The sequence below is a fragment of the Lissotriton helveticus genome, chromosome 2_1, assembly GCF_964261635.1.
Source record: "Lissotriton helveticus chromosome 2_1, aLisHel1.1, whole genome shotgun sequence".
Classification (NCBI taxonomy): Eukaryota; Metazoa; Chordata; class Amphibia; order Caudata; family Salamandridae; genus Lissotriton; species Lissotriton helveticus.
In genome coordinates, this window is record NC_136059.1 from 869728717 (window position 1) to 869745002 (window position 16286).

Genomic DNA, 16286 nt, shown 5'->3' on the forward strand with positions numbered 1-16286 from the left:
GGGGTGAGCCTGGGGAGTGAGTGTGGTGGTGAGTGTGTTGTGTTGAGTGGTGACAAGTGTGTGGTGTTGAGAGACTGAGGTGTGTGGTTTGTGTGTGCGTTATGTGTGTGTGGTGTATGTGTGTGTGGTGTTTTCTGCACACTCACACACTGCCCCGTAACATTCACACACTGCTAACCCGCACACTCCCAATGTCACCCTGCATAGTCACACACTGTCACATAGTCACACACTCAGCAGCACACAGCACTCAACAACACTCTGCCCTCAACAGCACTCTGCCCTCAACAGCACTCTGCCCTCAACAGCACTCTGCAATCAACAGCACTCAACAGCACTCTGCCCTCAACAGCACACAGCACTCTGCCCTCAACAGCACACAGCACTCTGCCCTCAACAGCACACAGCACTCTGCCCTCAACAGCACACAGCACTCGGCCCTCAACAGCACACAGCCCTCAACAGCACACAGCACTCTGCCCTCAACAGCACACAGCACTCTGCCCTCAACAGCACACAGCACTCTGCCCTCAACAGCACACAGCACTCTGCCCTCAACAGCACACAGCACTCTGCCCTCAACAGCACACAGCACTCTGCCCTCAACAGCACACAGCACTCTGCCCTCAACAGCACACAGCACTCTGCCCTCAACAGCACACAGCACTCTGCCCTCAACAGCACACAGCACTCTGCCCGCAACAGCACTCTGCCCGCAACAGCACTCTGCCCTCAACAGCACTTAACAGCACTCTGCCCTCAACAGCACTTAACAGCACTCTGCCCTCAACAGCACTTAACAGCACTCTGCCCTCAACAGCACTCTGCCCTCAACAGCACTTAACAGCACTCTGCCCTCAACAGCACTTAACAGCACTCTGCCCTCAACAGCACTCTGCCCTCAACAGCACTCTGCCCTCAACAGCACTCTGCCCTCAACAGCACTCTGCCCTCAACAGCACTCTGCCCTCAACAGCACTCTGCCCTCAACAGCACTCTGCCCTCAACAGCACTCTGCCCTCAACAGCACTCTGCCCTCAACAGCACTCTGCCCTCAACAGCACTCTGCCCTCAACAGCACTCTGCCCTCAACAGCACTCTGCCCTCAACAGCACTCTGCCCTCAACAGCACTCTGCCCTCAACAGCACTCTGCCCTCAACAGCACTCTGCACTCAACAGCACTCTGCACTCAACAGCACTCTGCACTCAACAGCACTCTGCACTCAACAGCACTCTGCACTCAACAGCACTCTGCCCTCAACAGCACTTAACAGCACTCTGCCCTCAACAGCACTTAACAGCACTCTGCCCTCAACAGCACTTAACAGCACTCTGCCCTCAACAGCACTCTGCCCTCAACAGCACTCTGCCCTCAACAGCACTCTGCCCTCAACAGCACTCTGCCCTCAACAGCACTCTGCCCTCAACAGCACTCTGCCCTCAACAGCACTCTGCCCTCAACAGCACTCTGCCCTCAACAGCACTCTGCCCTCAACAGCACTCTGCCCTCAACAGCACTCTGCCCTCAACAGCACTCTGCCCTCAACAGCACTCTGCCCTCAACAGCACTCTGCACTCAACAGCACTCTGCACTCAACAGCACTCTGCACTCAACAGCACTCTGCACTCAACAGCACTCTGCACTCAACAGCACTCTGCCCTCAACAGCACTTAACAGCACTCTGCCCTCAACAGCACTTAACAGCACTCTGCCCTCAACAGCACTTAACAGCACTCTGCCCTCAACAGCACTTAACAGCACTCTGCCCTCAACAGCACTTAACAGCACTCTGCCCTCAACAGCACTTAACAGCACTCTGCCCTCAACAGCACTCTGCCCTCAACAGCACTCTGCCCTCAACAGCACTTAACAGCACTCTGCCCTCAACAGCACTCTGCCCTCAACAGCACTCTGCCCTCAACAGCACTCTGCCCTCAACAGCACTCTGCCCTCAACAGCACTCTGCCCTCAACAGCACTCTGCCCTCAACAGCACTCTGCCCTCAACAGCACTCTGCCCTCAACAGCACTCTGCCCTCAACAGCACTCTGCACTCAACAGCACTCTGCACTCAACAGCACTCTGCACTCAACAGCACTCTGCACTCAACAGCACTTAACAGCACTCTGCACTCAACAGCACTTAACAGCACTCTGCACTCAACAGCACTTAACAGCACTCTGCACTCAACAGCACTTAACAGCACTCTGCCCTCAACAGCACTTAACAGCACTCTGCCCTCAACAGCACTCTGCCCTCAACAGCACTTAACAGCACTCTGCCCTCAACAGCACTTAACAGCACTTTGCCCTCAACAGCACTCTGCCCTCAACAGCACTTAACAGCACTCTGCCCTCAACAGCACTTAACAGCACTTTGCCCTCAACAGCACTCTGCCCTCAACAGCACTTAACAGCACTTTGCCCTCAACAGCACTCTGCCCTCAACAGCACTTAACAGCACTTTGCCCTCAACAGCACTCTGCCCTCAACAGCACTCTGCCCTCAACAGCACTCTGCCCTCAACAGCACTCTGCCCTCAACAGCACTCTGCCCTCAACAGCACTCTGCCCTCAACAGCACTCTGCCCTCAACAGCACTCTGCCCTCAACAGCACTCTGCCCTCAACAGCACTCTGCCCTCAACAGCACTCTGCCCTCAACAGCACTCTGCCCTCAACAGCACTCTGCCCTCAACAGCACTCTGCCCTCAACAGCACTCTGCCCTCAACAGCACTCTGCCCTCAACAGCACTCTGCCCTCAACAGCACTCTGCCCTCAACAGCACTCTGCCCTCAACAGCACTCTGCCCTCAACAGCACTCTGCCCTCAACAGCACTCTGCCCTCAACAGCACTCTGCACTCAACAGCACTCTGCACTCAACAGCACTCTGCCCTCAACAGCACTCTGCCCTCAACAGCACTCTGCACTCAACAGCACTCTGCCCTCAACAGCACTCTGCCCTCAACAGCACTCTGCCCTCAACAGCACTCTGCCCTCAACAGCACTCTGCCCTCAACAGCACTCTGCCCTCAACAGCACTCTGCCCTCAACAGCACTCTGCCCTCAACAGCACTCTGCCCTCAACAGCACTCTGCCCTCAACAGCACTCTGCCCTCAACAGCACTCTGCCCTCAACAGCACTCTGCCCTCAACAGCACTCTGCCCTCAACAGCACTCTGCCCTCAACAGCACTCTGCCCTCAACAGCACTCTGCCCTCAACAGCACTCTGCCCTCAACAGCACTCTGCCCTCAACAGCACTCTGCCCTCAACAGCACTCTGCCCTCAACAGCACTCTGCCCTCAACAGCACACAGCACTCAACTGCACACAGCACACAACACTCTGCCCTCAACAGCACTCTGCCCTCAACAGCACTCTGCCCTCAACAGCACTCTGCCCTCAACAGCACTCTGCCCTCAACAGCACTCTGCCCTCAACAGCACTCTGCCCTCAACAGCACTCTGCCCTCAACAGCACTCTGCCCTCAACAGCACTCTGCCCTCAACAGCACTCTGCCCTCAACAGCACTCTGCCCTCAACAGCACTCTGCCCTCAACAGCACACAGCACTCAACAGCACACAGCACTCAACAGCACACAGCACTCTGCCCTCAACAGCACTCTGCCCTCAACAGCACTCTGCCCTCAACAGCACTCTGCCCTCAACAGCACTCTGCCCTCAACAGCACTCTGCCCTCAACAGCACTCTGCCCTCAACAGCACTCTGCCCTCAACAGCACTCTGCCCTCAACAGCACTCTGCCCACAACAGCACTCTGCCCACAACAGCACTCTGCCCACAACAGCACTCTGCCCTCAACAGCACACAGCACTCAACTGCACACAGCACTCAACAGCACACAGCACTCAACAGCACACAGCACTCAACAGCACACAGCACTCAACAGCACACAGCACTCTGCCCTCAACAGCACTCTGCCCTCAACAGCACTCTGCCCTCAACAGCACTCTGCCCTCAATAGCACTCTGCCCTCAATAGCACTCTGCCCTCAATAGCACTCTGCCCTCAATAGCACACAGCACTCAACAGCACACAGCACTCAACAGCACACAGCACTGCACTCTGCACCCAACAGCACACACCACTCTGCACTCAACAGCACACAGCACTCTGCACTCAACAGCACACAGCACTCTGCACTCAACAGCACACAGCACTCTGCACTCAACAGCACACAGCACTCTGCACTCAACAGCACTCTGCCCCCAACAGCACCGTAGCGCTGCTCTTTAACGTAAACGACAGACGGGTGCCGTGCACAGTATGTTCGCTTGGGAGCCTTGAGATTACCGGCTCAGGATTATCCCTCCTGGTAGGTTTTGCATATGCACCCTTTAAACACAGTGTTTAAAATATTGGGGGTTAAGAAGGGTCCTTCATTTCTCTCCGTTGGTTTGCGGTAGCCTCATTTACGTTCTGTTTACAGAGGTGGGGCTCCTCCTCCACATTGGATGTGGCTGCCTCATCCAGCACGTAATGTTTACAGAGGTGCCCCCTCCCGCGTTGCCTGTTGTCTGAGCCTTGATTTACACAGCACAGATGGCAGACACCATCGGAAGCAGTAGATCAGTGGAGGCTTGCGCGCGCACTCCCCTCTCGGAAACGCAAGTTACATGCATAATTAAATATCGTGTTAGCCTCGTTTTGCACAAGGTGCTTGTGAGGATGGGTCTTAACAGTTCGCATCTGTGTTGAGCTCTTCTATTTTGACTTCCCGAGTCACCTATACCAGGATTATACTTTGTGTTTCATATATTGTTTGTTTACGAATGCGCTGATTATCGTGGGCTAGACTTGTTTCCTGCAGATCATAATGTGTTCTGCTGTCATTTGTTTGGCCGCAATGTCAGTATAAACCCGGCTTGGAAACAGCACGCATATAGGCAATTCTGGCTGGTGAAAGGTAGCTGTCTAGTCATACCAGGCTTTTAGAAGAGATGGTTGGTTTATCATGCTCAAATTGTTTTCAGTGAGTGTTATCTTGCAACACATTATTTGGTACAATATGTATGCATTTGCAGAATGCATGAGGGTAGCTAAAGGGTTGCTGTGTGTTGCGAAGTGAAACCGATCCATACGTAATATTAATTTTACATTTCACCGGGGAAAGCACTATCATGGCACGCATTATTTGGAGAAGAAACAAATAAAATAATACTGTGAATACAATTAACAAAGGCACACTGTTGCCTGAAGTCGTACTTAAACGAAAGTGCACTGTGAAATTTTTTCAAGCTGCTTAACTAAAACGACTACGAAATCAAACAAAGGGAGCTGCGCGCTGAGCGCTGCTGAATGGTGAACGCGCCCGGACATCTGGATTCACTTACGGAGGCACCCTGACAGCTCCTAATTATAATTAATGTACTTCTTTGCGCGAGCACGAACGAAATATGCCCAAAATGGCGGAACAAAACTACATTTACCCTATCACTTCAAGCCTATTAAAACGAAAACACAAGGAAGACGAATCACTGGCCAGATGACAGAAAACGCTAAGGAATGTGTGGAATTCCTCTCGCCAAGGCCCTAAGGATACTTCTTTTTTTTCTTATAACATTAGGATCTCGAAACTCCTCCCCCACTTACAGTGGGGAGGAGTCCGAGCCCTAAAAAGGCCCCCACATTGACCCATCAGACCAGCCCTTATGGCAATGTCAGATTGCTAAATTGACCAGTCCGACTCTGCATAATAATGCCGGTAAACCCCTGTACTGTACATCTCTGAACATAAGTAAGATGCTGCAGAACAGCAGATAAAATACAAGTGCTTCTGCATGTATTCCTTGGTCTTAAGGAGGGGCTGCCCGAGAGCTTATGGCAATAAGTAACTGGCATTTTTACGCTATGAGTTTGTGGTTTGCAGAATCTGAAAAGCAGCTCTCCATAGCTAAGCAAGCAAAGCTTGGTGCTTAAGGTACCGTTTACTAATTATGAAATGTTTAGTGTTGCAAGTGTAGGACATTGCCATTTTCTGGTTTAGACCGGTTAGAATTTTGTGCTAATGCTCAAAGCGGATATTCCACAAGATGCGTGCAGAATTATTATACTGTGCATAAAGTGCAAAATCAGTAATTCCACAGAACATTTCAGATTTTTATGTGCAAACGTGCATTTCCTGCCCTCATGAAGATTTTCATTTTTGCTTAATGCTCCGTTGTTAGACCAACAATTTTATGCCCCTCCTACCAACCCCAACCACCTCAAGTATTTTCATTTTTGAAAACTATATGTGGCTCGGATGAATAGGACGTCAGTGGTACCTAGTGTAAACATAAGCCATCACTTTTTTTTTATTTTTATACAGGCATAAAACCTTACATCCCGACGTAAATGGGTTGGACAGATTGCATTTAACATATTCAAGCAGGTATTGAAAAATTCTATTGCCTTACCAAAGGATTATTGTACGTTTGTTGCAGAATCCGTCAATTGTCCACATTTATGTCGGTCTGCCTCAAACAGCTAAAGTGGTAGGGAGGGTGTAGAATGGGTGAAATGGGTGGAATGGAGAGTCAAACGTATCCAAGGGAGAGTAGTTAAGAAGAGGGGGCAGGAGATATTCAATCCATAGGAAGAGCAGAAGTAGGTGTGTCTGCATTACTCTGAACCCTACGTGATCTAGTTCCTGGTGAAGTTCCAACATATGGACTCCATGGGTGTGCCCGTATCTGTGCCCACAGCACTGCTCCCATGAGGTCAGCAGGTTCTGGGAGCCATTTAAGGCAGATAGTCTGGTGGCAGCCTATGAAAGAATTTGTTGGTCGTATTTGTAATGTTATGGGTATCTGTAAGGCGCACTATGATCTGCGAGGGTTTCCTGGGGCTAAGACGGTATGTGTGTTGAGTCTTGCCCATGGTAGTTTGGTAAACTATATAGCCACATCACCAGCTTCTTGCGGAATTCAAGAGAGGAGGAGGCTCTGATGAGGAATGGAGGTCGTCCACACTTAACAAGCGAAGTAAGAGAACACCCATCCTCCTGATCGGGTTCTGTGTATACGTGGGATGTGTCGAGTAGGAGTACTGCGGAACAGAGGTGTCTGAGTGATCGGTGGAACGAGATGCTTGATGAATAGGTAGGGGGAGAATCTCTTTGTGCCACATCACTTCAAGCCAAAGATTAGGCAGGCAGACATTTTCGCCCTCTTAAATCTTTTTAGTGTTTGAATGGGGTAGTCCAAATGGAAATGTTTTCCGTGGTTGAAGCAGGACTTTAGCTTCTCATGGAACAGGCCAGACTTTTGAGGCAGAAGGAGAATTAACGTTTGTATCTGCACAAAGAAGACACTTAATAATATTATGATCAGTGGCATGAACAATGCATCCATGTTCAAGATACCTCTGAGGTTACATCACATCTTTGAAGGTAGAGGAGCGGTCCCCAAGGAGAGTAACCTGCTGAAAAGAACACGGGAGGGATCTTCCATTACAAGAAGAACGGTTTATACATTTTAAGGATACAGGATAGACCCGTTCCAGTCCCTTCGGTACACCTTCAGAAATGTGACTTAGATAAGTGACCACTAGCTTCTTTGCCCCTCTCTAAACCTAATTTTCTCCACCTCGTCTTCCTCCACTGCCCACTGTTCTGGCAGAGGCGTTCAAATAAGACTTATGTCTATGGGTTACAGTCGCCTACAGATCGAATTGATACCACGGAGTCAATTTGCAGTGCTTTGTACACTGAAGTTCAGTCACTGACACTTGAAGCAATATCATGAGAAAAGGGCTCTTTCTAGAATTTATTCTAAATATGATTTTCACTCCTACCATAAGCAGGGATCCAATTCAATCCATTGTCTCATCTCTCAAAAGCGCACGCTTTATTATTTCATTTTGGTTTGCAAAATAATTACCTTTCTTCTGGTTCTAAGAATTCATCAATTTGTGGACTGGGATTTAGATCTATAATTTCCATATTGTTCAATCCTCAATCATCCTTTCTAAGAATCACAACATGATGCTTAAATGTGGCAGCCATATCTCAGCCTACACCAGTAGATGGAGCCACAGACCAGAGCATAAGACTCGAACGGTCTCGATAAATATACACGCTAGCAACTCACTCCCAATTTTTCCTTCCAGCATCCTCATGCTATGCTCTGTGGGGAACAAGCCAAAGGCAAACTATTTGAACCGTGTTTGCTGCCTGTATAATAGGGCGTAACTGTATTTGAACCAAGGCCAGCATGGCACAAACTCATTTCATATTATGAGAACGACAAGTGGAGATCACATGCTTTCCATTTTTCATAAGTGAAAGAGGAACTATGTTTGCAGCAACATCAGTCTGTTCCATTTAGATTACATTTGTAGTTAAACTAATGAGCAATCTACTTCTGTTTTATAAAATAGCTGTTCATGAACCAGGGCTCATTGGTTAAATACCCCTGACACATGTAGAATTTATTTTTTTAATAAATATGTATACATCTTGCATTTTAACCCGTTTGCTGCTTCGAACGTTCAGCGCCAGTGCTGAACATTCGAAGAAACGGGTGCTGCCGCGTCGGCCGTTGAACGTCACCAGCACCAGGGAGGTAGCTCGCGCGACGTACAACGGCCGATGGCAGCAGCGAGCGGGTTAAAAGGACAACAATACCCGAATGAGTAGATTATGCTGCGAGGACAGCAGAAGTAACGAACACACATTTGCAATACGCGATAGGTCCAAAGTCAATCCCATGGAATCTCTTCAGGCCGCCGTAAGAACACTCCATCACTACGGTCTCCAATGCCAAGCAGTGTCTGGTCTACCTATGGCCGCAGTGTGCGCGAGAGCCAGGCCACAGGCATCCGCCGCCAGTCTGTCCCTCTTTCACGCTCTTAGGAAGCTATACCAGCTATCCTTTCAACAGACAGGGCACGTGCGCTCAGGGGGTGTTCGGAAGAGGGAGGGGTCCACAGTAAGTTTCTCATTCTTCCCGAGAGATTTAATCAGGCATGCCCTGTTCCGCCGTGGTCCATCCTATACGGGATGGACGGCTGGCAGTCAGTCGTTGGGCCAACTTTGTCCACAGAGCCGCACATCTGTGATTCATATTGGCCGACTTTTATCGGGAACAAATCCCAACAGACAATGGTTGCAGTTTTCATCAATAAACGTTATAAATGGAGACAATTCTATGAAATATGGAGAAAGTCAGCCCTTGACATGGTGAGTAATTACAAAAGGGCTTAGAGCACAGGCGCTGGAAGAAGGGGTGTTGCTGATGGAGCGAGGTGGAAAAACAAAATTTTGTATACCCCTCGTGAAGTCACTTACTCATAACAATAACATGAATTAATCGTGTGGTTTTGAAAATTAATCAACATAGAATAGAATGCACACATAAGTACACGTGGGAAAGTAATTTGCTCATGTTGCAAACTATAATCAACTAACTAAGTGATGTTGTCACGTTCAAAATTAATGCAGCAGCTATAAACTAACCAAGAGCGGCATGAATGTGCTTTCTGTTTATTTGTGGCAAAAACATGAAGACTGGTGAGTAAATCACGCATATATGTTGCTTTATTTGCTAGGTAATAACTAACAGGGATACCTTAGTAGGCAAACCGGCATTGACCACGCATCACCAAAGTTAAGGAGACTGTAACGTGTGCCTTCGCCATTATCGGGTCCCTGTAAATTGGCTGCAAATGCAGTCATTTGTTTTTAGCAAACTGGCATCGACCACGCATCGGCAAAGTTAAGGAGGCTGTAACTGCCCCTAAAGAACGCACATTGTAATCAGTAGCCAGCTTTACGCCCCACGTGTGCCTTCGCCTCCTTTGGGTCCCAGTAAGATCGTTATTTAACCTCGTGTTTACCTGTATGCGTTTCATTATCAAACACATCAGAGTGTTCATTTCTTTTTAATCAACGAACACATATCCAGTATCTATTTGAAAGCGACACGGAAAGGTCCTCTTAAACAACAACTGCTCTGTTTAAACACTCGAACACATTGTCGGAGCGTTTCACCTCAAAACAAGATCCCGTTTTAAAGCCATTTCGCTCTAGCGATAATAATCCCAAGAACCGGAGTTGGCTCCACTTCCTTGGATTACATACATTTTTTGTGTTTGATGGTATTTTCCTGACGAAGACACCTCCAGTGTCGAAACGCGCGAAGAAACCACCGTTAAGTTTACCAAATTGTTGATTTTGTAATGAATTATAAATGTATTATTGAAAGTCACTGACTGTTGTTTTTAAATATAAACATTATTTGTGGAAAATAATTAAAATGTATGATTTTTTTAATATAATTTTTCTTTGAACTCTTTCTTCACATTGCTTTGGTCACATATTGCCTGGGATTGTTGTTTTTCATTATTTGAAAATGAATCAACATAGAATAGAATGCACACACAAGTACACGTGGGAAACTAATTTGCTCATGTTGCAAACTATAATCAACTAAGTGATGTTGTCACGTTCAAAATTAATGCAGCAGCTATAAACTAACCAAAAGCGGCATGAATATGCTTTCTGTTTGTTTATTTGTGGCGAAAACATGAAGACTGGTGAGTAAATCACGCATATATGTTGCTTTATTTGCTAGGTAATAACTAACAGGGATACCTTAGTAAGGGGGGAGGTAAACAGAAGGGTTTTAATTCAATAATTTACGTTTATTTGTGTTTGTTTCTATAATAGTTCCCGTTCTGGCCCATGAGGCCTGTAATAAAATGGGCGTTTCTGTGACTCCGAGATTGAAATGCAGTGCGCATGCGTATGGTGAAGAATCTGCAGACTAGTCTGAACTGCTTGTGCATGAACATAATGGGTCAAGGACAGCGTACCCTGAAAGTCCAGCTGAGTGCCAACAAAATGGACATCCGTGCTGAGAAACGTGGGAAAGAAACCGAAACTTACAAGTTATAGGACATGAGCGAAGCGGATATAATAAGGCCAAATGCCATTTTCATTGAGCTGATCTTGCGGAAATTAAACAATAAAATGATGAGGTTATGCTCATCCACCCCTTGAATTAACCAATCAGATCTGTTGAACGACACTGATAGTTACTTTTGTAGATAAAGTAGGGAAAAAGGGTACAAAAGAGTATTTTCGGACTTAAGAAAAAACTCACTCTCTCTCTTCTTCGATTTCCATCTGTGTATCCTGACATGCTGCCGGAATGCTGAGTTTTTCCTGAGGCGTAAGGACTTTGAATTTTTCTGAACTTTAACTTTGCTTGAATGAGTATGGAGTCTTTAGATGAGGTTAATAGCTAGAGAGAATAGGGAGAGGAACCTTGGGAACTATTATGTCTTTTGCTAATATTCACATCCTATAATCTCAATAATAATGTGCTTATTTTCTGAGCTTTGAATTAAAATGAAATTTAAATGTAGGAGTTAAAATTCTTTCTTTCTTTTAAAATCCATTTGCATTAAACAAATGTATAAGTGAATAAATAGAGGTCATGCTAGAAGATTTACTTTAATAAAAATTAGATAAATGAAGAATTAAGCTGGTCTTGTTCATCCTTAGCCTAATTTTTACTAGCAGATCCATAGACCATTAAATGGTGGTGTGTCTGAATAAATGGTCTCTTTGATAAAACCATGGTAAAAACATTTAAACTGCAGGTGTACATATTATAAATATTTAGAATAATTTAGACACTCCGCTATGACCCAGCCGCTCTCCTTTGAGACTCACCAATCCATGAAGTAGAGAAAAGTGTGTATGAGTGATTCGCAGTGTTATGGGCCCCACTGATGAGTAAAATGTGTGAATTGAAACTTCAGGGAAAGGTGACGAAGTTTTAGAAGATATTTCCGGAGTAGCGCTGCATCAATGCAACACCCTCAAAATAAACATGCTGGAGTTAGAAAGTAAATGAGCTATAAAGAGACGTTTACATTTTGGTTTTATCTCGTCACATTTGCTGTGAGTGCAAAGACAAAGGTCAAATATCAGGGTATGTCTTCGGACAAATTGCTGCTTATTCTTTTAAAATGGAGTGGTATTTACTCTCCCCACCTTTCCTCCCCCAGTGCAAAGGGATTGTGAAAGGAAAGACTATAGGATGTCAGTTTTTAATAACTTTATAACACAAAATTTAAATACTGGTAAATGAACTGCACACATATTGCAAAACATATCAGCAGTTGGGAAAGCATAATAATAATAATAATAATAATACTGCCATTTGTAGAGCGCGTATAGCTACCTCCGAAGAGGAGTCCCGAGCTATAGCGACAGGTGGCACGCGAAAGACGTGCGGCGTTCAGAGAGCCCAGGAGATTAATCTTGATTAAAAAGCCAAGTTTTAGCTGCTGTCCTAAATTGCGTTTCAGAGGTAATCTGGCGCAGGGAGTTATGGCAAGGCATTCCAGACCATGAAAGATCTGCCGCCCATCCGTGCTTTCCTAACTCGAGGGGTGCAGAGCAGGTTCTGAGACGTAGACCTAAGTAGCCAAGACTGCTTGTAAGCGCCTAGCCTCAGTTTCAGATAGCTGGGGCATGTTCCATGGATTGCCCGAAAGGCATAATGTAATAATTGTAACTTTGAAGATTGATGAAAACAAAGTATTATTAGGATCAAAACAATTGGTGATGCGCAAATGATATATTTTTTGCTGAAACTCAATTTCCACATATCATTCATGTGTTAAATAGTTTTATCAGTAAAAAGGCATGTTGATGCGAATTTTGTTGCCATTTCAATGGAAAAAAGAGTTTTTTTGTAAATGAAAATCCGCTCCCACATCATGCTTTAGTAATACATTTGCGACATAATACTCTAAAGTGCACCACTGGTTACATACCCCACCCAACACTCTCCTGCTGAGTGGGTGCGGCTTATATGCCACACTTGTTCTTTGTAGGATGCTTTCATTTTTACCATCCCTATAACTTTGGTGATGTAACATTGATGTCAGTGGCCCCACTCTGAAAATTGTTCCAGCACCACTGGCGCAGATTAAGTCCCACTCAGCTTGAGGGCTGTTTTTTTTTTTTTTGATAAACAGATTTTATTGCGATTTTATCCAGAGAAGATGAAAGTTACACCAAAATGACACGTTAATAGCTTGTTGTAGAAAAAGGATTCAGCGTTTGATCAAAGCAATGACTATTCAGATAATACAATATAGATACATAAAACAGTACCCACATCCCAATAGCCGGCATGCTCTCAGGGTGAATTGGCCCAGCCATTTCCCCCAGACTCGCCCATGTTTATGGAGACAACCCAGTGCCTTGTAGACTGGTTCCTCTTGCTCTGCACACCAATCCACCCCCAGTGACTTAACAAAAGGGTCGGTGGACTAGATGTCCATCGAGCGGCAATATTATTTTTGGCGACCAGGAGGCTGTACCCAGAAATGATTGCTCGGTACTGGTACCTCCAGGGCCCTCAGAGACACCAAGCAATATCAACAAAAGGAAAGAGGAACCTCCAAGCCTAGGACCTCCGTTCGTTCCAAAACTAGCTTGAGGGATGTTAGTTCAATTTAACTGGCTACTTAAAACCTACCTAAATTAAACCTTGCGCTGGCAGATATCCTTTTAATCTTGCAACACGCTTGGTCATGTTCCTGTTCAGTGAGTGGTTCCCAGCATTCTGAAACTAGCCTTCACCTAGCTTCAGCACCACTGCCTTCACTGTCCCGGTTTAAGCGCCCAACAGATGTTAGTGGCTAGTTTCCCTGTTTACACCAAACTAAGTTTACGGTTATATTGTATGATCTGACCAGTACCAGTCCAAAAACATTCCTGGAGTTCAGCAAGTGTGACAAATTCACCATCCGAGTTCACACCTTCCTTCTCTCCATCCACTGTAATCACAAATGGGGACTTTTTTTTCATGACTACCTTCATGACTATCCAATACTAGTCCCACCTCTCTGGGAATTTCAAAATAGCCAATCTCCCTATTCCTATTCCTACCTGCCTAGACTAATGAAACTGGAAGCTGATCTCATTCTCCGAGTAAACTGTGGGTGAGAAGAAACAAGTATTCATTGAGGACATGCAGACAGCGGGTCAAAAAAAACAAAATTATTTTGGCTAAGGACACTCTACCTATGACCAAGAGGGGCAATGTGTTCCAAAATACAATTGAGCATTTCAAACAATTTACTACACAGCCTATAGTAACACTTCGCTTAACCATCATGTGTCATTTAGAAGCGAAATATCGAAAGCAGGTAGTGTCCCACCTGAGGTCCACCACTCAGTAGGTTTTCTCGTTCAATCCTTCAAACCCGCCCAATGAGAGCAATTTCTATTTAGCTCTACTGGTGTAATTCCAACACTTCACCAAACCAGGTCAGCCTTTTTAAGAAAATTGGTATTGTCAGCACAGGATCCCTCTAGTATACAACAACATCACCAGCATACCCAGATGCCACATAATTCCATGTTAAACTCCAGTCTCAGCACGCCTCTTACAGACGACAATAGCCAGCAGTGAAACACTAACACTAGAAGAGGTGAGAGGGGACATCCCAGCCTCATTCCCGGTTAGAGGGTCCAGTTTCGGGAGCTCTTCCATTCCATCAGGACTCTAGCGGGTGTGCATGACAGCTTAACCCACTTCAGGGACGTTTACCCAACCTCTGAGTGTCCTAGGCCCTTCCACACATACTTCCACCCAATAGTACCAAACGCCTTCTCGATATCTTGCACCGCCAAGTAATACTGACCTTCCATTGACAAGCTATGAGTAAGGCGTCAGAAGTTATACAACACACTTCTATGGGGAATAAACCCACATCAGTCACTATGTCCTAGCTGTTCTACAACATTCATCAACCTATTTGCCATGATTTTACTTTATATGTGTGCGTGTGTGTTTATCATAAATCGCAGGTGATATTTTCTAACAAAAGTGGTATCGGTCTATTTTTTGGGGGATTAAATTAATCAACTCCTCATAGGAGCCAGCAGATGAAGTGTGTCATATGCCTCCTGGAATACTTCCATTAGCCTTTCAGGTAGCAGCCCCTTTTGCATATTCTTTATAGCTGAAAGCAAGTCTGCCCTGGTCAGTGGGGCATCAAGCATGTCTCCTTGCTCTACCCGACAGCCATGGTAGGGTATGTTCTTCAAGGAACATCTAGAGCCGGTGCCATTTTACCACATTCTGTACAGCCCAGCAAGATGAGAGCAGGAAGCCTTATTAATGCCTATGTGGGTGAAAAGGTTCGCCCCACTATCAACTTTCACAAACATTATTGGGATCTGGAGATTCTCCCTCTTTAGCACAAAGACAACAGTTGTCCTGTTTTGTTCCCCTCTTAGAAAAGCCACTATTTGTATATTGTACTAGTAAGCCTATCAAGTGCATCCCATGTGTTGTCCCCTTTCATCTTTTTTTTGTGCCAACATACCCAGCATCCTCTCTGGGCGGAGAACTACTTCCTTCTCAAGCTCTAACATTTCCTTTGAAACCCTACATTTGTCTGTGACACCCCCTTGGTGGAGATGTACAGCTTCCTCTCATACAAACCACAGCTTACACAGGCCTGTTAAGGTATTTCTAACTGTCCGACCTCTCCATTGCCGCGGAGATCACCAGTCTAGAATACCTCTTTGGTGAAAAAGCGTTCTTTTCAAGCTATTTGAGGGTGGAACAACCATGTCCAACATGATCAGCATGTATGATAGCAGCGATTACCTTCCCACCGTAGACCACCGTGCCACCTTCCTGTTTAGCGTGTTCTACAGCACCCAGGAACATCTCTACGGCATGCTTGGTGTGGAGAGGTCCGTACAAAGTGTCCGCTGAAAGACAAGAAACAAAAGTTACGTGATACCCAGCAAGTAAAGGATCCAGCCACGGGATTCAGGTTCCGAGTATCTAATGGACAAACGTGTACTTTCCAAAGAAATTGAGAATCAAAAGATTATGTTTAAAATAAATGAAAAAGCATGGTCAACGGCAACAGGTCTCGCCGGTGGGTGTCTCTACCTTGGCTGAATTCAAAATGTAGATTAGGCCATTCTTCACAGAGACACAGCCAGTGCTGGCAATGTCATAGCACGAACGGTGGGAGGGAGGGGATGTGGAGGGGGGGGGGGGGGGGTAATAGGGTGTGAGGGGAAAAGTGCTATAATTGGCCAGCACTGGCCATTTCAGGGTTTTTTGTTTAATGCGCGGAACGGCGAACCAGTGGGTGGGGGTTAGAGGGGAGAGAGAACAAACCACATGGACAGTGGGTGGAATGGGGGAGAGAGCAACAATGGACAGTAGTTGGAGGAAGCAAACAAAACAAACAGAGCAAGGGGGCAAGCAACAACATGGACAGGGGCT

At 46.2% G+C, this 16286-nt stretch overlaps 1 protein-coding gene across 1 annotated transcript in view; it reads right to left on the minus strand.

The window, feature by feature from the left end:
* ALDH7A1 (aldehyde dehydrogenase 7 family member A1) overlaps nt 1-16286 on the minus strand; it is a 274735-nt gene that overhangs the window by 66977 nt on the left and 191472 nt on the right. The window contains exon 13 of the mRNA XM_078675592.1: nt 15651-15757. Coding sequence (XP_078531718.1) covers nt 15651-15757 — 107 coding nt within the window. The remainder of the gene's footprint in view (nt 1-15650; nt 15758-16286) is intronic.